Consider the following 25612-nt stretch of genomic DNA (forward strand, 5'->3'; position numbering starts at 1 on the left):
TTCTGTGTATAAAATAGCGCACTTACTTCTCAGTTTACACATTTATTTCTCAGCTTTGCTACAAAACAAGGTAATGATTTAGCGACCCTGTATGGAAACTTCAAAGTATGTCTATGGGGGGGGGGGGGGGGGGGGGGTTATGGTCAATCACAGCCACAGGGAGGATTCTAGCAGCAGTAATAAAACAGTGAAATGAATACAATTCTGATCAAAGGTAATCTAAACACAGTTAAGAAGAAGTTTAAAAAGTGAAACAAACACACATGGCATCACTGAGTCCATCTAGGCAAATGCCTTGTTAAAAAGAAAGGTTTTTAGTCCACTTTTAGGGAGGGCATTCCACAGCCGAGGAGCATTGTATTTGTTGTAGTTGTGGTGTGGACTGCCATCCACCTGAGTAAAGTGCCATTCACACTGAGCACTAAAGATAACTATAACTATATCGTCGTTAACCATTGTATGTTTCTTATAGTTGGTGTGAACTCTGCCATCCACTTGACTTTCGACGTTTTTTTTATAACTATATCTTTATAGTTATAGTTACAGTTAATGTGCTTGATGTGAATGGCCCTTAAGGTTGCGTGTACCCCAACTTTCAGCAGCTGTAAGTTGTCGAATTTCAATCTTTTTGTAATGTGTTACTACTAGACTAGCCTGGGACCAGACGAATCTGCCAGTCCCAAAAAAAAAAGAAGCCCTCTCGCTACGCGAGGCTACTACTAGACACCTTTACAAACACATTTGTGAAGAAATGTCTTGGCAAGGAATTTATCCCAGATTGGCAAAATGTTCTGATAATATTCCCTGACTATTGTCACTGTTTCATTTAAGCCCTTTTAAAATAGTAAGCATTCACAAAGTAACCTAAGTGTTCCCTTCTTGATTGCAACATCTGTTGTTGCTATGAGTAACCACTGTTGCATTCAGACCCATGCTGGGCAAGAACTGCAACTGAAAGTCTCTTAAAGGCAGGGTCCCCACGGTCATGAAATTCCTGGAAATATTTTGAAATTGAAAATAAAATAATCCAGTACTGGAAAAGTTTGGGAATTGATCAAAGGTCCTGGAATTTATCAAGGGTCCTGGAAAAATATTTGGCTATGCATTGTTTTTGGCTATTGATTTTGTTAATACAAAACATTTTCATAAACATGTATAACATTACACGAAATATGTAACATAAGTAGTTTTTCGCCGAACGGGCTGTGTTATGGCATATATTATTTAAATAAAATAAGTCATACGGATGCCATAATGAGTCTTCCAGTGAGCTATGCCCTAATTTTGCACGAAATTTTGAATGAAATTGTACTATTCTATATTCTATGCTTTATTTTTGCTACACTGCCTATCTTTGGGCATTCTACATAGGAGTAAGAGACACATTATTGCGCTGAATGATTGTTATATAGGCCTGGAAATTGGGCTAAATATTCTGGAAAAGTTTTGGAAAAGTTTTGGAAATTCATTGCTAAAAATGTGTGGGGACCCTGTAAAGGGATATTTCCCTTTATTTAAAAAAAGGGTAATCTACTTTTGTGAACACCCAAGACAGTTTTTAAGTTGCTCGATTCTGTATTTAGATATTTGATATTCATTTTATCAGACACGCCCCCTATACATATCATTCTTCCCTTCCGTAGGCAGAGAGAGGACCCTACTGAGCATGTGCAAAAGAAGTCTCACCCCTCTAGCTTGTTTCTGACCCCTGTACTTTTGACCCCAGTCACCCAGGTTTTGCAGCAATTTGAAGCAAATTAAATGTTCAATGTTCAATCATGTTCTACTCATGCATACTTTATATTACTTAAAAGTTTCATGACAGTCAGATTTACAAAACATTAAAAGTCTTTATCATGGTCCTTCAAATGTGTATAAAAATCCACTCCAGTGAGACATGGCAGGTTTTCTTCTCTCTGTGTTCTGAGGCCTTTTCAGCTGCAATGAAAAAAAAAACAATTTGCCTGCGGGTGTCGCTGTTGAGGGATTTTGCCTGTCAATCATCGCCTCTGCTCCGCCCCCCCTCCCAGGGGGAGAAGGATAGGGGAGGAGAGGGGGCGGGATTAATGGTCTATGACGTCAAAGTCCAGGGGCCAAATTATTCAGAAAACCCCTGACAGAAAATCCACTGAGAGTTCAAAGTTCAGTTTTTTTTTTTGGTGTGATTGAGGTCATAAAACAAAACAAAAAAATCAAAATAAAATAAAATAAAATGAATGACATGAAACCTTAAAGACAAACATTTTGACAGAATTGCCAATTTAACATCACTCCTCTGGTTACCAGTATGTGGTCAGAAGAGAAATAGATACAGTAGATGTTGATCAACTTGATACAACTTGTGTAGGGAGTGTCTACTGTTGAGTGCTCAACATAGAGCAGACATATAGGATACAATGCACTTTTATTTTGTTTTGTACACAATGTAAACATTGTCTACAAAACATAAACATTATAAATGTTAGTCGTACGATTGTGAACATGCATCTGTGTCATTCAAACAAATTGTTCAAGTTTGATAGTAGAAATGTGTCCTAATATTACAGGCTTCCCTGTGTGTTTTTCCAACAGGATTGATAAGGAGACTTCATGTTACAGAACATTTCTGTTGCTGTTATTGACTTGTACAGGTATGTGCATTCTGTCTGATCACTATTTACAGTACATTTATACTTCTTGTGTTTATCACGCTTAGAATTCAAATACTGTACTACTGAGCATGTATTCATTTTATTCCCTGTATTTATATTATACTTTTATATTACCTACCAAAGGTACACATGAGTTATGTCTCACCACTTGTAGTTACTTGTTATATTGTACATATGTTACAGTACGTATTCAAGAACCATAAATCACAAAATGTTCTCATTTGTTATTCATTTTATAACAACTACTCAACATTGTCTTGTTTTATTTATCTATCTACATTCATGGAACCTGTGGGTCTGTGTCCTGGACATAACTTGGCATGTGGTTGTCATGGTAACGTGTATCCGTACTTAATCACCTGGGTGCCCACATGGAGGTGATTGTATCATTATCTCTTACAGTCTTTCTGTAGTTTTTGGCTTATTACCCTTTCATCTAAACTGGCGCAACTCAAGATTTAATAGCCAGATATCCTTAAACGTTTAATTTATTTATACTATTTTCATCAAGGAGGGAACTTACCAATATGCATTAAATAGACCTTAATATTCCAGTCCCCCAAAACACATTAGCCTTAAGTAACAGTTGCACCTGTCTTTGTGCAATATGTCCATAGACTTGCGCGTCATCAAATTATTGGCTTAGGAATGCCACAAAAACAAAAAAGTCTCCATGAATTCAAGGCTCAATCTCTCTAGGTCGTCCTCAGACGAGCCCTCCATCGTTGCTTCCAGTCATCCTGGTTCTCCATACATCTGGCCAGTTCATTGGTACTTTGTGCTCCTGCATCATACTTGAGTACATCCACTTATGTTAGTGTGAGACGTCCTCGTGACCGATGCCTGTGTGTTGGTTCCCACAGCACCAATTTGCTGGCTGGCAGCTCTTGATGCCTTTTGCAGTGTCAGCTAGTTTCATTCTCCTGTCTGCAATTTTCTCACTCACCCTTGGTATTCCCTCGTACAGGATCCTGTTGGTTACATGTACACTCTTGTTGATGTTAAGTACTGCTTGCAACCTTCTGGTGTAGCATCCGTCTAAACTCTAAAGACTTCTGCAGGGTTGGCTTCAGGGTCAAGCATTCACTGCCATAGAGGAAAACAGACTCTACCGTTGCATAGAAGAAGCTGAGTTTGATTTGACGGGGGAGGTTGGAGTTCCATACACTGGTCATGCCGTTCAGGGCTCTCCATGCAAGTGCCTTCCTCATTTTAAGATCTTGCTCGGTTGAGTTGACCCATGAGCCCAGGTACTTGAAGTCCATGACTTCCTTAAGCACAGTGCCTTCTGTTGTTGTAAGAGATGGATGTTCCAGTAAGATGTTATAGGTGATCACCTCAGTTTTCTTGGCATTTAGCCTAAGGCCAACCTTGGCACACTCTAGTGCTTGTTCCACGTTGTCGGAGAGCAGGCTTCTTCTTCTTTCGTGTAACGTCAGAGGTCCAACTCTGTCGTGTAGCCATGCCCGCATCTCTGGTCCAAGGTCGAAGAGGCTGGCTTCGGAGGGTGGTCTATATAAGGGGCTTATGGTGATTATATGGTCAGTGGTCTGCTCAGGGTCACCGCACTCGCATGCTGCACTGTCCGCCAAGCCCCACGTCTTCATTGATGTTTTAAAGCGACCGACCCCAGTTCGTAGACGGTTCAGTGTGGTCCATTGCCGGCGTGGTAGGTCGTCTCCTCCAATAGCGCCATCTCCTGGGTCCCAGATGTAGCGGTGGATTCGGGAGGGCCCGGCTGACTCCCACTCCTGCTTCCAAGCTGCTGCCAACCATGCATCTCTGGAGATGTCCTCAGAGGTGGAGTTGAGCATCTCTTGTGCTGCCTTGTTGTAGGGGTGGCGGGACTTGAGTCTGCTTGGAGGTGCTGGTGTTATTGTGGTGTTGTGCAGGATGTGCCAGTCATACTTTTGTGCCTTCCTGGCCAGGGCGAGGGTGGCAGCCTCCCGTCGGAGGCCGGCCGGTGCTATTCCCGCGAGGACTGGCAAGAAGGACACAGGGGTAGGCTTTAAGCATCCAGTTATTATCCGGAGGGAGGTATTGATAGCCACGTCGACTTTTCTCGCATGAGGGCTTCTGCTCCACACTGGGGCGCAGTATTCTGCTGCAGAGAAGACCAGGGCTTGGGTGGATATTCGCAGCATCTTAGCGGAGGCTCCCCAGGTTGTTCCAGCGAGGCAGCGGATCAGCACGACCCTGGATGTCACCTTGGCCTTGACTTCTTCCAGATGTTGTTTGAAGGATAATGTCCGATCCAGACGCACTCCAAGATACTTTGGGGCTTGCTGGACCTCCAGACATTTGTTGTCGACGCGCACCTCAAGTTCCCTCCTGGCTTCTCTGGTGCTAAGGTGGTATGCTGCTGCGACTGTCTTTCCGACGCTGAGCTGTAGACGCCACCTTCGAAGGTAAGCTACCAGTGTGCCCATGTCTTCGTTAAGACCCTCTTCCATCGCCTTCCACGTTGGTCGGCTCAGCATGATGGCAAGATCGTCTGCGTAGCCATACTTTCTGGATGCTGTATCAGGTAAGTCGTGGATGTAAACATTGAACAGCATCGGCAAGAGAACAGACCCCTGCGGTACCCCGTTCCTCAGTCTTCTGAGCCTACTGCACTGGCCACTGCTGGTCTGGAGGATGAAGCTGCGGTTGGAAAGAGTCTCCATGATGAATTTCACCATGTGGCGGTCCGGTATTGTCCTCAGCAGCTTCAGGTGGAGTCCCCGGTGCCACACAGTGTCATATGCAGCAGTCAGATCCAGGTACACTACCCCAGCTTTCGTTTTGTCCTGGAAGCTGTCCTCAATGTCCTGACAGAGTAGTGTTACCTGGTCTGCTGTTGATCTTCCGCGACGGAAACCTGCTTGTTCCCGTGGGAGCTGTGAGTCCACCACTGGCGATGCGGCTATGGATCATCCTCTCCAAGATCTTAAATGGGACACATAGCAACGAGATTGGTCTGTATGACTTGGGGTCTTCTGCAGGTTTATTTGGCTTCGGCAGAGCTATGACTTTGGGAGTCTTTGGGAGCTTTAATCTCCGGTAGCATGATGTGTAGAAAGCACAGAGCCAGTCAGATGTTGTTGTGCTCTGGTGGATGACAAACTCCGGGTGGATGTTGTCACGGCCAGGGGATTTGCCTGGCTTGAGCTTGCTCATGGCCTCACTGAGTTCCTCTGCTGCGAATTCTCCCGAGAGGTTGGAATCGACACTGGCCGCTCCCGAGATGCGAGACACCTCACGCGATGTCAGTCGGGAAAAGTCTTTGTCAGCATCCGGGAAGCGGCCGTTCTTCAGGAGCTGGGATGCGATGGCGTTTGCTGTGACTGGGCAGCTGTGGGGTGTTGTATTTCTGCCTGTGAGCTGGTTGATGGTCTGCCACGCCTTGCGACTAGAATGGGTGAAGTCGATTGATTCAACGACTTCTGTCCATCTGGCCTTGCATGCGAGCCGAAAATAGCAGACATACAAGCTCACAAAGTGTCGAGTAGGAGACGTTGTGAGCTTGTAGATCTGCTATTTTCGGGACCCGGCGACGTCATGAGATGAAGTCTATGGACAAAATAGCCCTGAAACATGACTGTCATGGCGGAACTTCAACCTGGTGTTTGCACTTTCTACATGTACAGTCCGTACATCTACATAAACGTTCAGATTTCAAATATAAAATACTTACCCATGGCCACGGATGTTACAATTTGAATCGGGTGGGTGTAGGTGCCCGTATCTTCCGTATTGTTCAATAAAAAGCCTTTCAATCCGATCGGCGGCCATTTTTGCTATAGAGTTATAAAGTATCAGAGTGCAATACACCTTCCAACCGATAAGGTCGCCTAGTTGAAAGCACAATGAGGATTAACGCAAGAAACCAGGAAAAAATTCACATCAATGGACAAGATATTGAAGAGGTAGACCAGTTCACTTACTTAGGAGCCACACTTTGTAAAGAGGGAGGCGGTATGAAGGACCTAAAGAATAGACTGTCAAAAGCAAGAGGTGCATTCATCAGACTTAAAAAGACCTGGAGCTCCAACAGCATCACAAGAAGAACCAAGCTAAGACTGTACAAGACACTAGTGGTACCAGTATTGCTATACGGATGTGAAACATGGAAAATGAACAAAGGAGACAACAAGGCAGTTGATGTGTTCCATAATAGATGCCTACGAAGAATACTCCGTATACATTGGCAAGATCACGTCAGTACTGAAGACCTGCTAGAAAGAGCTGAGATGAAGCCGCTGAGTGAGGAAGTGAAGCTAAGAAGATGGAAGATGATTGGACACATACTAAGGCAGGACCACAACAACGACTGCAACATAGCAATGACCTGGGCACCAGAAGGGAAAAGAAGAAAAGGAAGACCAAAGACCACCTGGAGACGTACCGTTGAGAAGGAAAGAAAAGAAGCAGGATGGAAATCATGGTCTGAAGTGAGGACTGCAGCAGCTGACCGTGAGAAGTGGAAGCGCTCTGTGAAGGCCTTATGTGCCACAAGGCACGAAGTGGATAGGTATCAGGTAAGGTAAAAGTTGAAAGCACAAGGAGAAGTAGGAGAAAATGGCCACCAGGTTGTTTAATAAAAAACATTGTAATCCGAACGATTACAATGTTTTTTATTAAACAATACGGAAGATACGGGTACTTAGACCCACCCGATTCGAATTGTAACATCCGTGGCCACGGAGTAAGAACTTTATATTTGAAATCTGAACGTATTCTGTAAATGGAGAAAGTGCCAAAACCAGGTTGAAGTTCCGCCATGACAGTCATGTTTCAGGGCTACAGCCTACAGTCAAAGTAAACAATAACAAACTTTACACGGCTCCACAAATCCAATAACGCCAGCGCTCACGTTGTGTCCCTCGTGTACGATAGGACAGGCTACTTATTATTTTATTAGAAAAGAGGCAACAACGCAATCAGATCAGGACGCGTGTTGGCTCCATGTACCTTCATCAGCTAGTTTAGTCTACCCGAGCTATACAACGTGAGATTATAGTGATAGTGGCAACTTTACAGCAATGGTTACTTACTCGAGAGACAACCGTCCACCTGCCCCCCTTGGTTCTGGTTGATTCTCCCAGTTCTTTTGGGGAATCCTGAAGTAGGTTTCCAAGTTATGTTGGTCCAAGTGAGCTCCAAAACTGTTGTGCGCAGTTACACAGATCGGTTGCCCTGCTGGTCCCCCCCTGGCATCTCGCTCATCCAGCAGCTCATCCAGCAGGAATTGTGCACGGAAGAATTCATGGCAACACAGTGACTCGTCTTCTGTCTCCATGGGCATACAATTGGTGCACAGGCACCAAGAAGCGCCCCCGACGCGTACTGCTGCCCGCCTGGCTGAATGAGCAGCGGCGGCCGCTGCCTCCTCCTCGCTGAAGCTGTTCTTCGGAGTACTCGGGTTCAAATAAGTAACCCGAATGTACTTCTGACTCCGAGATGATGTCAAAGTAGTCTTCCTCCTCCATGGAATGGTCGGACTCTGGAATATTTGCTGACGCCATGCTTTTACAGCTCTAATCTGAGTTCCCAGATGTTTTCGCCCAGAGTTGCCGGTGACATGGATAAAAATCTAAAAATACAGATAAAACACAAAAAACACACCAGGATCATGTTTATGGGTCCTGGACTTCATAAAAATAGGGGTTTGATGCTAAATCGGCGAAATGTCCCTTTAACCCCCGTTCTTAAAGGGACAAGCCCTCTTTGGTGAATGTCTCTCAATGTCTCTCGATGTGGGTCACCACAATACAACCTTGTGATAAAATGTCATAACAAATGAGAATATTTTACATTATTTGAAGTATATAGTAACTATGTTATGACGAGATGTAACGTTATTAGTAATTAGTAATATATTTACGTATTGGAGTCAAGAACAGAATGCAGTGATTAGTATGCAAAGTGTACATCTTGTGAGTCCAAATGTGAGTCCACGCTGTATTAACCGAGAGGAGAGTTGTCTGTGTAATTATCTGATCTGTGTGTGGAAGAACTTCATATCACTGGTCATTTCTGTTCTTTTTTTAATTGATTTGTACAGAGACACAACCTCCATACCGTTCCAATTAAAAGAGCAAGCAGCAGATGTTTGTGGTCTGGATCTGAACTTCAATCAGCACAGAAGTGCATAGAACACAACACAGAAGATAACGGACAAGACTGGTAGAACCAGTCATACCTGTAACTAAATGTTTTCAGTATTTACATTTTAGTACTTTTACACAACAGATAATGCTTGGAGAAAGTGTTGAATTAAACACTTAATGTCAGTTTACACTGTCATTTCTCTAGCCTATGGACTCAGATTAGTATAGGTTAGGAGTATAGGAGAATAAAGTGATATGGCAGGAACAAGTCAGTCAGCTGTGAACTACATCAAGACCACCAGAACCCGCCTGGAGGGGGGACTTCAAAATCTTTCTGTTATTGTTGAGGATCTGCATAAGGGAGAAGTGTTCACTGAGGAGGAGGTCAGCAAAATACAGACAGAGAAAGATGACGTTGATAAGACAAGAACAATACTGGACTGGGTCACATACAAAGGGGAGGCAGCTTGCTATGAATTGCTAAAGATCATTGACAAAACTAAGAGTACCTTGGGACCAGAACTACTCCAATGGATCAGCTGCTTTCCTTTCAAAGAGGATGTTGAAATGGATATCAACTATTCTGAAGGTACTGTGTGTAAAGACGAAATAAGCAAATACAGTATTTAACACACATATTGAGATAACTTTTTGCATTGTGAACATAGAGTTGTGAGAGTTGAACATTTACCCATTTGCTATTATTTTCATTTTAGGTGCAGGACCATGCCACAGATACCAGGCAAAGTTAAAGAAAAAAGCTGTTCATCTATCAGATGTTTGGAAACAAAGCAACAGTTTTCAAAAAAGCAACAGTTTTCTAGGCCTGCCAAAGTATAAGTATTCAAATCTGACTTACACTCCACTGGTGTTAGACACGCATGAAAATGAAAAAACGCCACATAAAAATAAAAGAATGTTACTCTTCAAGAGCAAAAAAGAAAAGAAAACCAAGAAAACCCGGTCTAAAAAACTGAAGACCTGCATTCCTGAGGATGAACATGAAATATCTATAGATGACTTGCTCAAAACACGTAAGAACAAACTTCTTCTTGTTGGTAAGCCTGGAATTGGAAAAACAACAGCTGCATGTCAAATGCTGAAAATGTGGGGAGGAAGCAACAACAAGGACCTAGATTACATGTTCTATTTCGATATGAAAATAATCCCAAATCCCGTGAACTTGGCGGATCTTTTAGATACGTTTAGTGAACTAGATGAAGCAAGAGAAGAGGTCTTGGAGGACATGAGGAGGAATTCTGAAAAGGTTACTATCATTTTTGATGGACTCACAGATCTCTCTTCCTCAGTGATACAGAAACTTGTGGACGGGGATCTGCTACCTGATGCAAAGATCATAATCATATGCAGACCAGAGGATGAATCAGAAGACTTTCTATATGACTGGGCTTCTCTCAGAGTGGAGGTGAAAGGCTTCAGCAAAAAGTCCATTAGAGAGTACTTGGCTAATATGTTGAACTCTGAGCAGTTGAGCAATGTTCAAAACAATCTGGAATTGTTCAGTCTTTGCCATGTCCCAGCATATGCCTTGATGGTGGTTGCCTGCTTTTCTATTACAAACTCTATGGCTACTCAAGAACCATGCACATTAACTGAAATATACCTCAAGATTCTTTGCAGCTGTATCGAAAAGCACAGTGGCAAGAACATAACCAAAAATAATCTAGACAACTATATCCAAGAATACAGTGAAGCAACATCTGATTTGGCACAGGCTGCTTTGGATGCAACTAAAGGCAAATATCTGAACATACCAGATCTGCCTTGTGAAATAACCTGTGTTTATTCACCCATACTAAACACAGTTAACGTTAAAGTTCAACTCGAATCTACAGGATGGAAACCCCAGTCTGCATTTCTCCACTATACCATACAGGAGTTTTTTGCAGCATTATCGTTTTTGAAGAATCCTGCCAAAATAACTGAACTTCTACTCTATTGTTTGACTGAAGAGAAGAAGTATATGAAACATTTGATCCCATTCTTGTGTGGTTTGTGTAGCAAGAAAAGTCTTGACATGTTGAAATGTCTGGCTCCAGATAAGCAGGTGAAGGAGATATCCAAGTCTTTCATCATAGATGTGGTAAACACATTTCTCTCTTCGCCACTAAACCAAGATCACAGTGACACTGATGACAGCAACATACTGTTCTTATGCAAATGCTTGTATGAATCTCAGTCAACTGAGGCCTGTCTTCACTTTCTGGACAAACTGGATTTTTGCCTTGATTTGAGTGAAGAGAATCTGGATCCTCACCATTATTGTGCTGTGTCTTATGTAATCAGTCAGTCCCAAGAGAGAAAAATACAGCTAAAACTTGGGGACACTCTATCAGCAGAAGGACTGAGTTTAATACTTGGTTGCCTGAAAAATATTCAACTGGATGGGTAAGCATGGATTTTGATTTTCTCTCAATATGGTCTAGAGTTGAGCTAATTTATGTACCATAGCACTTACTGTACACATCTTCCAGGTGTGACACCTTGAAAAGCCAGCTCTGGAAGGCTTTATTCCTCAGTGAGGAGGAGATGGACTACAGCAGTTTACTTGTCCTTGGTGGAAATGAGTTGCACCTCCCAGCCAGTTGTGGTAAAAGACAAGTGTTTGAAAGAGCAGTAAAAGTCATGCAGAACAGTCCAGAGAGGGTTCATCTCTGCCTCCTCTGGGACGGGAAGACCAGTGCCTATGCAGATCTGAGATGGACCCTGTTGGAGTCTGTGCCTCAAATTAGCAAACTCAGGTGTGTGATTTAGTGTAATGATGATACTTTATTATTTCCTTAAATAATTAAATTCATTAGATGTAGCAACATCCCCTTTGCCACTTGAATGGCTGGTCTTTGAAACAATCATGTTTTAAGAAAGAATTTCCACAAATGTGTTTTCTGACCCTTTTCTCTTTTTTTGCCACTGCAATTAAGTTTCAGAGACTTAAAGGTTCAGGAATGTTTCCTTGAATTACTGGAGGGAGAAGAAAAAAAGCTATTACTAGATTTGTGCCTGGATGCAGCAATTAATAAGAGGAAAGTATTTCAGAGTACAGTGAATACACTACTGTCATTGTTCTCTGTTTACACTACGAGATACGACATCCTGCTTGATCTTTACCTACATATCAGCAGTAAAGGATATAAACATATTATTCCGATTCTGAAGCCACTTTACCCACCAGATCCTACAGTCTGGTCCATAGACCTCTCAGAGAGGAAAGTCTCTGTCCTCCTAGAATGTCTGAAACTCCAACCAGAGAAGAAACATGTTGAGCTGAGAGGCTGGTCAGATGAAGAGAATGAAGTGAAGATTTTCCTTCAGTGTCTACCCTACATCTCACAACTCAGGTAACTGGGATTATGTTGTAAATTGAATAATTGACCAATCTCAGTAATAAAATATGTTTTACCTTATTTGGATAAGGTTACTTTTTGAATAATTTATATGAATGTTAATTCCCCTGCTTAGAGCAAGATATTTTTTCTCTTTATATATAAATAATAAATAATAAATAACATGGCAACCAACGACTTCATTACCCAATATTATCTGCATCCCTGCTCAGTCGCAATAGTAACATGATTAACATTAACACATGAGTAACATTTTTCACAATATACAGGTTTACTTCGAGTCAGTCAGGACACAGGTTTCTGATGAATCTGTGCATGCAAGCAGTTCTCCATGAGAGGTTAAACACACAAACAATAGAGCAAGTGTTTTCACTGTCTGAATATTGGTCTCACAAATGGGACTTCATTCTAGACCTGTACTCCCATGTCAAAGACTATGAGACTGAAACACACCAGAGTGTGTTTCCAGCATTTCAACGAGTTGACCTGCCGGCACCCACAGTCTGGTCCATAGACCTCTCAGAGAGAAAGGTCTCCCTCCTCCTAGAGATGCTGAAACTCCAACCAGTGAAGAAACCAGTAGAGCTGAGAGGCTGGTCCGATGAGGAGAGTGAAGTGAAAGTTTTCCTTCAATGTCTACCCTACATCTCAAAGCTCAGGTAACTGGGATTGTTTTATATTGAATAGTTTTAGTTTCAACTCATTACATTTAAAATCTCAGTAATACATTTAACACAAATAATGTTACTCTAGCTCTCTCACAAAGGTGAATTTGAATTATCAAAACTTATACCATGAAATGTTTTCTCTTTAGTATTAGCATACATCTATGTTTACAACTATGTATTTTGCTATGGTTTTTGCTATCATATTTGATTAATTGACTTAAGAACCACCTGTTGCTGATTACAGGTGTGGGATAGATGGATTAATGAAACTGAGTGGTTTGTTTTGGAGCAAATGCACAACGCAGCACCACTCACATTTCAAATCATTGTCTTTGAATAGCCTAAATGGTGGTGATACAAACACAATTGACACAAGGAATTAACAGTCACACTTTTGCAGCTGACAGGAAACTTTGAATCACAGATATTTGTTGAGAATTAGGTGTGAGGACGACTTTGTTAATGTTTCTCTCCGTGTCTCTCCTCATGTTGGAGACACATAACAGCACAAACTTAATTATTAGGCCTAATAGGATTAATGAAGGAACACAAGTGCTTGAACATTTGTTTATCTGCTGTTTGAGCACAAAAACAATGTACATTTATTATACATTCATACGGAAAATGGCTGATGGAAACGCACACTCGCCATATAATACGGATAATGAATTATCCGTATTATTATTATTATCCGCGTTATGTGCACCCTCAGATCTCCAAATGGATATTGATGTGGATAACTACAGAGACAGATACAGTAAAGAATGGCACAATGACCCTATGGATTGATGACATTCTTAAGTTAAGTTATATTATTGTCTCCGCCAGGCTGAAGGCATGTTTTACCCTCTGTCCGTCCGTGTGTGTGTCCGTCCGCTCACAGCTAACATTGGTCAAGCTTCACGTGACATCACAATATGTAATATAAATAGGTAAGACAGGATTAATCAGGAACAGTACTTTCTTTTACCACCTCGCCTGGCGGAGACCTGTGCTCCGAGGAGCACATTTTCTAGTTACATACTGTATTATATTTATCTGTCAGTATATGAAGATCCCTGATGTCATCAGTACATGCCCATATATGGGCATGCCCCTTTTGTGACCATATATGGAGCTGAGTGATTTGTTTGCGCCTGATGCCATGACGACGCATTGAGGTTAGACAACACACTCCATATTTGTGACATGAGCGCGATGTCCTTCCGTCCGCCCGCCCAACTGCTGGCCGGTCCTCCCTTAAGCCAATTCTAATATAGGTAGAATAAGACTAGGTCGAAGCTGGTATTAAGTTGAAGCGCAAAGTCTGTGGGGAAGATAGCATGCGTCCTGATCACGCTAGAACAACTAGGCACTAAAATCAGGTTTGCACTGGTGCAATGGCTCGATGACACAGATTAGTTTTAGATTCATGTTTTATATTTATTCCCCATGTTTTTCATTATCTACAGGTTTACTTCTCAGAATCAAACAGGACACAGGTTTCTGATGAATCTGTGCGTGCAAGCTGCTCAATCTCAGAGGTTAAACACACAAACAATAAAGGACGTATTTTCAGTGTCTGAATATTGGTCTCACAAATGGGACCTCCTTCTAGACCTGTACTCCCATGTCAAAGACTATGAGACTCAAACACACAAGAGTGTTCTTCCAGCATTACAACCAGTTTACCAATCAGCTCCTACAGTCTGGTCCATAGACCTCTCAGAGAGAAAGGTCTCTCTTCTCCTAGAGATGCTGAAACTCCAACCAGAGAAGAAACCCGTGGAGCTGAGAGGCTGGTCAGATGACGAGAGTGAAGTGAGGATCTTCCTGCAGTGTCTACCCTACATCTCAAAGCTCAGGTAACTTGGATTATATTGAATACTCTTTACATCATCACATTTAAACTTTCAGTAATACTAATAACATTATTTTTAAAGAAGGCAACTGTATCTCCCACAAAGGTGTATTTGAATAATTAACATGAATGTTCATTTAGGGCCAACTTGAATAAGATGTTACGGTAATTTATTGTGTTGAATTCCAAGCGTATGAACAGGAGTTCTCTTTTAGCATACAGCTATAAATGTGTGTTGACAATTATGGATCTTAACTATCTTGTATCATTAATTTATGTATTAGTCTTTTATACTTCAGATTTGATGAAAGCTGGTTCAAATAGAATGTTGGTATTTTAGCTACACATGATAACCTTTTTTTACTTGTATAAATACAAGATGTTTTAAGATCATGAATCAAGTTTTTCATTCTGATTCCTTTTATGTTTCATAAACTACACAGGTTTACTTCTCAGAATCAAACAGGACACAGGTTTCTGATGAATCTGTGCGTGCAAGCAGCTCAATCTCAGAGGTTAAACACACAAACAATAGAGGACGTGTTTTCAGTGTCTGAATATTGGCATCACAACTGGGACTTCATTCTAGACCTGTACTCCTATGTTAAAGACTATGAGACTCAAACAGGCAGAAGTGTTCTTCCAGCATTACAACCAGTTTACCAATCAGCTCCTACTGTCTGGTCCATAGACCTCTCAGAGAGAAAGGTCTCTCTTCTCCTAGAGATTCTGAAACTCCAACCAGAGAAGAAACCCGTGGAGCTGAGAGGCTGGTCAGATGAAGAGAGTGAAGTGAGGATCTTCCTTCAGTGTCTACCCTACATCTCAAAGCTCAGGTAACTGGGATTATATTGAATACTCTTTACATCATCACATTTAAACTTTCAGAAATTACATTATTTTTAAAGAAGGCAACGGCATCTCTCACAAAGGGGTATTTGAATAATTAACATGAATGTTCATTTAGGGCCAACTTGAATAAGATGTTATGGTTATTCATTGTGTGGAATTCCAAGCGTACAGTATGAGCAGGAGCTTAAAATGTTTTCTCTTAAAGTTATCTTTGTTATTAGCATACAGCTATAAATTTATGTTGACATTTATGGATCTTGCTATCCTGTATCATTAATTTATGTATTAGTCTTTTATACTAGATTTGATGAAAGCTAGTTCAAATGTAATTCTGGTATTTTAGCTACACATGATTACCTTTTGTTACTTGTATAATTACATGATGTTTTAAGATCAAGTGTTTCATTCTGATTCCTTTTATGTTTCATAAACTTCACAGGTTTACTTCTCAGAATCAAACAGGACACAGGTTTCTGATGAATCTGTGCGTGCAAGCAGTTATCCATGAGAGGTTAAACACACAAACAATAGAGCAAGTGTTTTCACTGTCTGAATATTGGTCTCACAAATGGGACTTCATTCTAGACCTGTACTCCTATGTTAAAGACTATGAGACTCAAACACGCAAGAGTGTTCTTCCAGCATTACAACCAGTTTACCAATCAGCTCCTACTGTCTGGTCCATAGACCTCTCAGAGAGAAAGGTCTCTCTTCTCCTAGAGGTGCTGAAACTCCAACCAGAGAAGAAACCAGTAGAGCTGAGAGGCTGGTCAGATGAAGAGAGTGAAGTGAGGATCTTCCTTCAGTGTCTACCCTACATCTCAAAACTCAGGTTATTTTTTTAATTAATATTTGTTTACATATAAAAGCTCAATAGATATGTTTAGATAATGAGGTATGGTTTATGTAATCTTATCTTTCAATCCGGTGTCCCTATTTTGGGCATGTTATTATAGGCAAACATTTTACTTTTCAACAACAAAAAAACGCAAATGCAGATCTACAAGCTTACAACGTGACATGATGCGATGCATTGTGAACTTCGAGATTGGCTATTTTCGCCACAGGACAGTGTCAAATGATGAAGTAGAAAATATATCTTCTGCATTTCTGTGGCTCTAGAGTGGATCTGGTCCTGAGACCAGATGTAACTTCTTTTTAGACATGTTGCACGAATCCAAAGTCTAGGGTAGGCTGTTTTAGATTATGTTAAGATTTTGGCCATTATTCCTAAAATCTAAATGTAAGCTTGACTCTGATTCATATGATGTACTGTAGCTGTGTAGTTAGGATTAGTAGAGTTCATACCTAAAATGTTTTATTTATTTTTCCTTGATTTTCAGACTGTGTGAAAGCATGGTATTGCTACTTTTTCGATCGGTAAGGGCAGGACGTTTGCCCTGTCCAGTAGCTATTGAAGAGCTTTCACTTCTAAAGACCACACCACAATCGGAGAGACTATTGTCCAGAGTTGTTAGTAATGTGGCATCCCTGCTGAGACACTGGTCAGTCAGATGTTTGGACTTGACCAAGTCCAGCATCCATTCATACCTCCTCCTTCCACTGTTGAGTCACCATGATCAACTGACAATCAAGTAAATCAGTTTGTTTTGTTGAGCAATAAAACACCTTAACTAACTCCATTCTAAACATGTTAATTAATTTGTCCACATACTCTGATCCATACTTCCATTAGACTGTGTCCAGAGGTTCTGCAGGAGCTGGCTGGTGTTGTGTTTACAGCTCAGGATGAGGACCTGGCAAAGTCTTTCCTGGAGAAGGTTGGGGGAGATCTGACCTCCTGCTCTCTAGACAGGGAGGTTCTTCTCTATTTGCTACAGCAGTCATCAGACCAAATGTTCACTGTGGACTTGAGGAAGAACAGGATCTCAGAGAGAAACATCACAGGTCTTTTACCCTTTCTGGACAGAGTTGTATTTAAAAGGTGAGTTTAAAATGATCACTGTATCGGAATATAGTTTTTGTATTGTAGACCATATATGTGTTTATATATATATATATATATATATATATATATATATATATATATATATATATATATATATATATATATAAAATGTTTTTTTTACAATAAAAAAAATGTAGTACATATTACAGTTACAGTGTTACTGTAATTGTAGCTCAGTATTCTATGCTAACAATAATCCATGTTTTCAGACCCAGTCCCAGATTTACATTGGGTGCCATCAGAGAGACATATAAATGTCGTTCCAGTAGCTATGTGTCCAGTTTATTGAGGTCCTTAGAATATGTAATCAACCTGAACAACACAGAGCTGGACACAGTGGACTGTGATGCTCTGCTCTTTACCCTCAAACACTGTGACAAAGTGACAGAACTCAGTCTGTTGTGGACCTCCATTCCACCAGAAGCAGTTAAGAACATCCTGTACTCTCTGGACAAAGTCTCTCATCTCAGGTAAGTGGGATGTAGCCAATTATCAATGCTGTAACATGCCTTTACAGTAGAATAAGCAGTGTGAACATAAACATGTTGTATACATCCTAGATCATTCAAGTTGTCTAGTTGCTTTGTATGGTTATGTATTTTCATGTTAATGATATTAATTAGTAAAGTGATGATTTAATGTGTTATGTTGTACATCCTCATACAAGTGTTGACAGGAGTCTGCTGCTGGCGTTCCTCCACTGCTGCACTACCTGTCAGACACAGCAGGGGGCAGCAGGTATGCTCAGAGCTCTACAGTACAGATTGGATCTGTCCTGCTCCTCCTCTGTGGACCTGTCAGAGCAACAGCAGGTGGTGTCTCTGTCTCTGACTGTCACACACTGCAGGGACATCTCTACTGTCCTGGGACACAGCAGCAGCCAGGACACACAGCTCATCCTATCAGACTGTGAGGTAGAGGACAGTGGACTGGACCTGTTGTTCCCTGTCCTCAACAGAGTCCATCTGAGGTGAGAAGGACAACACTTTGCTGCCTGCTGTTGCTTTTTCATCACTGGTCTCATTATGTGTTGACTTGACGCAGTGTTTGAACATTAGGTTAAATCTAAGATGAGAGGGGGCACGGTGGCGCAGTCGGTAGCGCTGTCGCCTCACAGCAAAAGGTCTTGGGTTTAATTCCCGCCGGGGATGCTGTAGGCGCGGTTTATAACCACATTTATCTCTATGTTCTGCATTTCTTCTCCAGATGCAGCAAACCCCTCCTTCTCCAGCTCCTATCTCTGGTCTTTGTGGGCAGTGAAAGGAACACAGTGATGAGAGCAGGTTCCCTGGCTGGAGCCCTGGGTGGAGAGCTGGACCTCAGTGAGACCAGACTAGATCAGAAGGCCTGCAGATGTTTGGCCCTGGTTCTGGAACACTCTGAGGGACTGACAGAACTGGACCTCAGTCACTCTCAACTCACTGACCAGCTACTAGAGACTCTGATCCCCCACCTGCACAAAGCACACGTCCTGGAGTGAGTCGTCTTATAGAATGTGTATGTGTGTGCGCGTGCGCGCGTGCGCGTGTGCGTGTGCGTGCGTGCGTGACCATGAGGTACTAATTTATTCCTTTGTCTTCCTTGTGTTGTTGTAGTCTCAGTCACAATCAACTCACTGATGCTCTAACGGAGCGATTACTCCAGCTGCTCTCCATCAATACCTCCATCCACACTGTACGGTGAGTAGAATGTGTGCATTATTAATAGAAGAACGTATTGTTCTCAGGCGTGTAGAGAATCAATCATCAACATGGTTTACTAAACACATCATGCCTGTTGAAGTCAAATGTTCCGTCCTTTGATGTCTTTCCAGACTCTTCAACAACTGCTTCGTGGACACAAGCCCCTTCCTGAAAGACAAACGCTTTGAAATATGGTCAACCAATCAACAGCAGGCTTTGTTCCAAGAAGACAAATGTGTCATGGTAAATGTAAATGTTATAGTCAACTGTCCTTAATGGATCAAACTTGAGAGTCTTTATCTGAAATTGTACATTGTTGTGTTGAGCATCTATACAAACACAATTGGCACAGGTTCAGGGGAGGGAAGCCAGACGGGGAGGGTGATTTCTATTACTTTTTTTGCTTATTTTATTTTATTATTTTATTGTATATCCATGATTTGATTTGATATTCTTTGTTCTCTTTTTTAGGGAAATATGCCTTTGCATGGTGAGATGGAAACTGATGGACCACGCATCAGTGGTTGTAGGATGGGAGAATCAAGCTCCCTGCCTCGTTCTCGCAGCTTACCCTCATTGAGCCAAATTCCATTTATAGAGAACGAGGCAAGTTTCAGAGCAAAGCGGTCCCACAGCTTAAATGACGTTACACTACTGGACAAAACACAGAAAATTACACCTGACGTCATTGTTGCTGAAAACAAGGAAAGCTACACATTCCACTGCTCCCAATTAGGACTGTTCCAATGCAGCGTGACCGGCCTGGTGTTTAAGATGGTGGCAGAGGGAGATGTGACTTACAGGACAGTCCCTTGGAACCGAAGGCTTCTAGCCCAGCATGGCAAGAGGCCTGCAGGACCACTGTTTGACATCAAATGTACTCAGAGGTCTGTGCGTCAGTTACACCTTCCACATTGTCAGATCCTCTCCATGGGTAGAGACAGATCCTTGTCTGTTGCCCATGTGATGGATGAGGAGATTGAGCTTATCAGGCCTGATGTGATCACTGAAACTCATGTTATCATAAATGTAACTGGATTTTCTGCCTATGGTAACGTCACTGATGCCGACAGCCAAAGTCCTATCGAGGCATTGGTGTTATTGTTTTATATACCACCAATTGCTGATGATCCTCATTCATTCCTGAAGGTATTACTGCTTCCTATGAGTGTTGTGCTGCGTGAAGTGCTGAACGAAAGGGGGACCAGACATCCAGAAGAGATTTACATTGTAACACCTTCATGTGATCTAATCCCAAATCAGAAATATACCCTCTCCACTTCCCCTACAGATGATTCCATCATCATTCAACCACGTGAAAAAACGTTTAAAGTTGACGAATCATCCTATAAGAATTACATCGACACATTTCAAGTAATTTTCAAGGGAGGGATTAGGGATCATGTTACAGTGTGTCTAAAAGACAGTAACACCTCAGACTGTGCATTGGAACGCTATGTATGCCTTTCAGCCCCTTTTTTAAGAAATCAACAAGTTAAGCAAACACTGAGTGATTCACCAAAAGACAGACTGTTTTCTTGTCAGAGCAGCTTTATAACAAGCGTTTCACATCCCACTCTCTCATGGATCATAGACAAACTGTATGAGAAGAGGGTTTTAAACGAGTCTGAGCAGGATGCGACCAAAGATATGCGGGGGAGGGAGGACAAAGCTCGTTTTGTCATTACTACAGTGAGGAAAAAAGGACCTGATGCGAGTTCAAGCATGATATTGATTCTCTGTGATATCGACCCACAACTCGCTAAACATCTTAAGTTGATATGTTAGTTGATATCTTTCCATCTTTCCATAAGGCTACATTTGGCTAAATTTGGCTACAGGATTTTACTGTGCACCTCACAGAATGCTGAATGTAATATAGAGGTTCGGGCCGCTGCGCGGCCCTCCCGTCTAGCCGTTGACCTGACTTGTTGGAGAGGCAGACAGACAAACAGCTTGGAGACTTAGACAGCCAAGCATGTGTAGTGGAACGCAGTGAGCTGGGATTGAACCCGAGGTTCCCACTCGCCAGTCCGACGTGTTACCAGTCATGCCAATAGGGCTGAGCCCGATTGGCAGGTCTGTTGCACGCCGGTTCTGGCTAATTTGACTGTGGGGGCTACACATGCGCAGACCTAACTTGTTGGAGACCCAGACGCGCAAACAGCTTGGAGACGCAGACAGACAGCCACGCATGCGCGCGACTCTCTATTGTACATTATATACCGCATGATACAAGTGACTCACAGGCAGTCCACAGGGCTAGAGATAAACACTGGGCTAACAGACTACTGACATGCCTCAGTACCCAGAACTTGCACTGAGTTGTGTGTGAATGTACTGTGCTCCCTCTGCCTGGAATGATATGTATTTTTAATCTGATCTTAAATTTGTTATAGGCAAGCTATAGGATGAGATGGGCGACTGACGATTACTGTATAGTAATGTTATATTTATTTTATATAACGTGACCCCCCTGTAGAGCTGGAGAGCCGAGTTATTTTCTTGACAATGATGTCATTGCTCAACAGTGTGATAAATATGTGTCTAATGACTCAAAGCCATTGAATGTATTCTCTATTTATTTATTTATTTATTGTCTCCGCCGAAGGTGGAGAATATGTTTTCGCTTCGTCCCGCCGTGTGTGAGCAAACATTGTTAGCCAAGCTAACATTGGGCAAGCTCCACGTGACACGTGTCAATTTGTTGACACCAATGCCTCTGATTGGCTAGAGGGACGCGTGACGAAATAAAATTCTATAAATAGGTGTGTCACTTCAAAAAGCCTCTACTTTTTGAAGTGAGGTAAAACAGGATCAATCAGACTTGATTGGAACAGTACCTTCAGTAAGTCCAAATCACCCGTCTGTGCGTGTGTGTTTCCCTCTGAGAACACCTAACATTGGTCAAGCAAAGGCGCAGAAGGCCAAAGCTAAGAAAGCATACTCATCTACAATTGTAACACAGAAGAGGACTAGAGTTGAAATGATCCCACAACAAAGCCGAAGTCTTAATACGTGTCAATATGTTGACATCAATGTCTCTGATTGGCTAGAAGGACGCATGACGAAATACAATCCTATAAATAGGTGTGTCACTTCAAAAAGCCGTTTACGTTTTTGAAGCGAGGTAAGACAGGATCAATCAGTCTTGATTGGAACAGTATCTTCTAGTCCAAATCACCCGTCCGTGCGTGTGTGTGTCCCTCTGAGAACACCTAACATTGGTCAAGCAAAGGTGCAGAAGGCCAAAGCTAAGAAAGCATACTCATCTACAACAGTAACACAGAAGAGGACTAGAGTTGAATTGATCCCACAACAAGGCCGAAGTCTTAATACGTGTTAATATGTTGACACCAATGCCTTTGATTGGCTAGAGGGATGCATGACGAAATACAATTCTATAAATAGGTGTGTACCTTCAAAAAGCCGTTTACGTTTTTGAAGCGAGGTAAGACAGGATCAATCAGTCTTGATTGGAACAGTATCTTCTAGTCCAAATCACCCGTCCGTGCGTGTGTGTGTCCCTCGTGCGTATGTGTGTAACATTGGTCAAACAAAGGCGCAGAAGGCCAAAGCTAAGAAAGCATACTCATCTACAACAGTAACACAGAAGAGGACTAGAGTTGAATTGATCCCACAACAAGGCCGAAGTCTTAATACTATAACAATTGGCCACCTTGATCAAATACATTATGTAGCACTAGAGAAAACTGACATAGATCAAACACACCAATCAACTGCTGAAACTGTTCAAGACAATGAAGATGAAGAAGACAGACAAGTATTTGAACAAACCAGTCAATTACGACGACTCCCATATGATAGATTGCTTCAATGTAAACAGAGCATTGCTTCAATTAAACAGAGCTAAGTATCATAAAGAAAGAATGAAATTAATCATCTTAATTATTAGAACTTTTAGAACTTTTAGAAGTATTAGAACTTTTTGTTTAACTAAAAGATATATATTTTACCCTACTGTATCTCATTAGTTATTGCTATGATAATATAATTGATATATATCAGATGCGTCATAGTATATAAATTTTTGTAAGAAATACATAAATAAATAATTTTTTGGATCTCTTTTTTTCATCCTATCTTTTTTTAAACATTTTTTAAACATTTTTTTAAACATTTTTTTAAACATTAGAAGACAAAATATGATTTTTAAATCATTTTTTTTTGAATAAATATTTCTTTAACATACACCTTTTTATTTAACTAAAATATATATCTTTTACTCTACTGTATCTCATTAGTTATTGCTATGATAATATAATTGCTATAGTCTGCTGGCGGAGACTTGTGCTCCGAGGAGCACATTTTCTAGTTTATTTATTTATTTATTTATTTATTTATTTATTTATTTATTTATTTATTTATTTATTTATTTATTTATTTATTTATTTATTTATTTATTTTACAGTTTTCTACAGTGCCTTTATACATTTCAATTAATAAAAACTACAAAATTGCATTTTTGTGGTTTTATGAATGAAAAAAAAAAATATCCCAGATTGATCCTCCATTCTTCTAACAGAGTGGTTGTCAAACTTCAGGTTGCGACCCCCCAAAATAGATTATATTTGAACTGATTAAGTTAAAACAAGGCCATTCCACATATGTGCCATGGTTTACTTCTAAACAGTGCTGTACGTACGTTAGTCAAATTTTGAGGTATCTTTCATTTTCATCAGTATTTACAATTTTCAATACTTTTACTTCTACTCCACTACTACACCTACAGTATATGAAAACTAGTTACTAGTTACTTTGTAGATTTTGATTGTTATCACAATGTGTCACGATGCAAGGCATTGTGAGCTTGTAGATCTGCTATAATACATTTTGTGAAATGGGACATTCTGCACAATTAGTACTTCTACTTTTGGTACTTTAAGTATATTTTGATGCCGATACTTTTGTACTTTTACTCAAGTACATTTTGAATACAGGACTTCTACTTGTAGACTATATCTACATTGCGGTATCGATACTTTTACTTCAGTAAAACAATATGTGAGTACTTCTTCTTCCATCACTGCTTGTAAGTCGTGGCCACAACATAATGATGTTCCTACGACTTAAGACGATAACAACGCTATGTCCCTTTAGGACAGGGGTCTTCAACGTTTTTCAGTCCAAGGACCCCTTAGGTGAGAGAGAGTTGTTGTATATGCATTTTCAGACAGTTAACCACTTAATCAGAATCAGAATCAGAATCAGAATCAGTTTTATTGTCACATCACAGGTTTACAAGGTAAAAAAGTGGGTGAAATTCTTTTTTGTACATCGTTCCCATCGCAACGTTAGTTTCCATAGAAAGAAGAGGGGGGGGGGGGGGGGGAGAAGAAGAGGGGGGGGAGAAGAAGAGGGTGGGGGGCAGGTGGGAAGGAGATCAAAAACAAGAGAGCAACAGAAGGCCAGACAAGTTATCTACATATTTACAAATTACCTGAGATAATAAAAAAAACTAAAAAAACTAAACTAAGGTGCCTGAGCATAGCAGCAATGTATTGTATACTGTGCATGTTATACTTATACTGTGCATGATAGACAATGGACGTTAAGGTGCTTAGAGGAAAAGGAGCACAATAAAAAAAGACCCAAAAAAAGTCAGTGCGTTATACAAGGGATTAAGGTGCAAAAGGTCAGTGCGTGTCCACCTAGAGTGGACTGACCCTAGTATAATCCGCATGTAGCTCCATGAGGGAGTGCAACAAAAAGTCATTTGTACCTGGTGTGGTCCACAGGTGTGTCCGAGGGGGGGCTAAAGTCCAAGTCATTGTCCCTGGTATAATCCACAGGTGTGTTCAGGAAGAGCCAGAAAAGTCTGGCTTAAAGGGATATTTCGCTTTAAAAATGTGTGTCATTTTATCGTCTACTCAGGCTTTTGGGAGCACCCCCAGATAGTTTTTAAGTTGCTTGATTCAGTATTTAGATATTTGATATGAATTTTATCAGACACGCCCCCTTCCTATACAAACCCATTATAACTTCAAACTCCATTTTAACCATGTTAGATTCATCGGAAACACCCGTCCTTGTGTCTGGTGACTGATATTGTCCTTCTAATACGTGAGAACGTGTTCTTTCAATTACTTTTTCCATTTAGTTTTAATATTTTTTGGGGAAAATGAAGTAATAAAAAAAACACTGAATCAAGCAACTTAAAAACTGTCCGGGGTGCTCCCAAAAGCCTGAGTAGATGATAAAATGACACAATTTTTTTTTAAAGTCAAATATTTAAACAGTCAATACATAGAGAACTTGTACTTGTAAAACTTGCTATTTTTTCTCCTACACCAAAAACCTCTTTGCCGAAAATAGCAGATCTACAAGCTCAATTGTGAGCTATTTTTGGCTAAAGTTCCCCTCAGAATAGGGATGCTATAGGTTTCAAGTGGTTAATGTACCAAAAAAAGTTCCTATCACACAAAGATTTGGCACCCCCTGTGTAGTAACTCTGAGGACCCCCTAGGGGTCC

General features: G+C 41.1%; 1 protein-coding gene across 1 annotated transcript in view; it reads left to right on the plus strand.

Moving 5' to 3' along the window:
• The window catches only part of LOC308079424 (uncharacterized protein), a 28005-nt gene extending 4405 nt beyond the window's left edge, over positions 1-23600 (plus strand). Inside the window, exons 2-18 of the mRNA XM_080420900.1 lie at positions 2572-2630; positions 8698-9332; positions 9460-11152; positions 11239-11505; positions 11686-12102; positions 12378-12767; positions 14228-14620; positions 15060-15452; positions 15908-16300; positions 16812-17063; positions 17165-17413; positions 17647-17907; positions 18105-18407; positions 18644-18913; positions 19033-19116; positions 19251-19362; positions 19591-23600. Coding sequence (XP_080277026.1) covers positions 8999-9332; positions 9460-11152; positions 11239-11505; positions 11686-12102; positions 12378-12767; positions 14228-14620; positions 15060-15452; positions 15908-16300; positions 16812-17063; positions 17165-17413; positions 17647-17907; positions 18105-18407; positions 18644-18913; positions 19033-19116; positions 19251-19362; positions 19591-20907 — 7128 coding nt within the window. The 5' untranslated portion in view covers positions 2572-2630; positions 8698-8998 and the 3' untranslated portion in view covers positions 20908-23600. The remainder of the gene's footprint in view (positions 1-2571; positions 2631-8697; positions 9333-9459; positions 11153-11238; positions 11506-11685; positions 12103-12377; positions 12768-14227; positions 14621-15059; positions 15453-15907; positions 16301-16811; positions 17064-17164; positions 17414-17646; positions 17908-18104; positions 18408-18643; positions 18914-19032; positions 19117-19250; positions 19363-19590) is intronic.
• Positions 23601-25612: the final 2012 nt, after the last annotated feature.

This window comes from Gymnoscopelus braueri (assembly GCF_963280865.1).
Source record: "Gymnoscopelus braueri genome assembly, chromosome: 23".
Taxonomy (NCBI): domain Eukaryota; kingdom Metazoa; phylum Chordata; class Actinopteri; order Myctophiformes; family Myctophidae; genus Gymnoscopelus; species Gymnoscopelus braueri.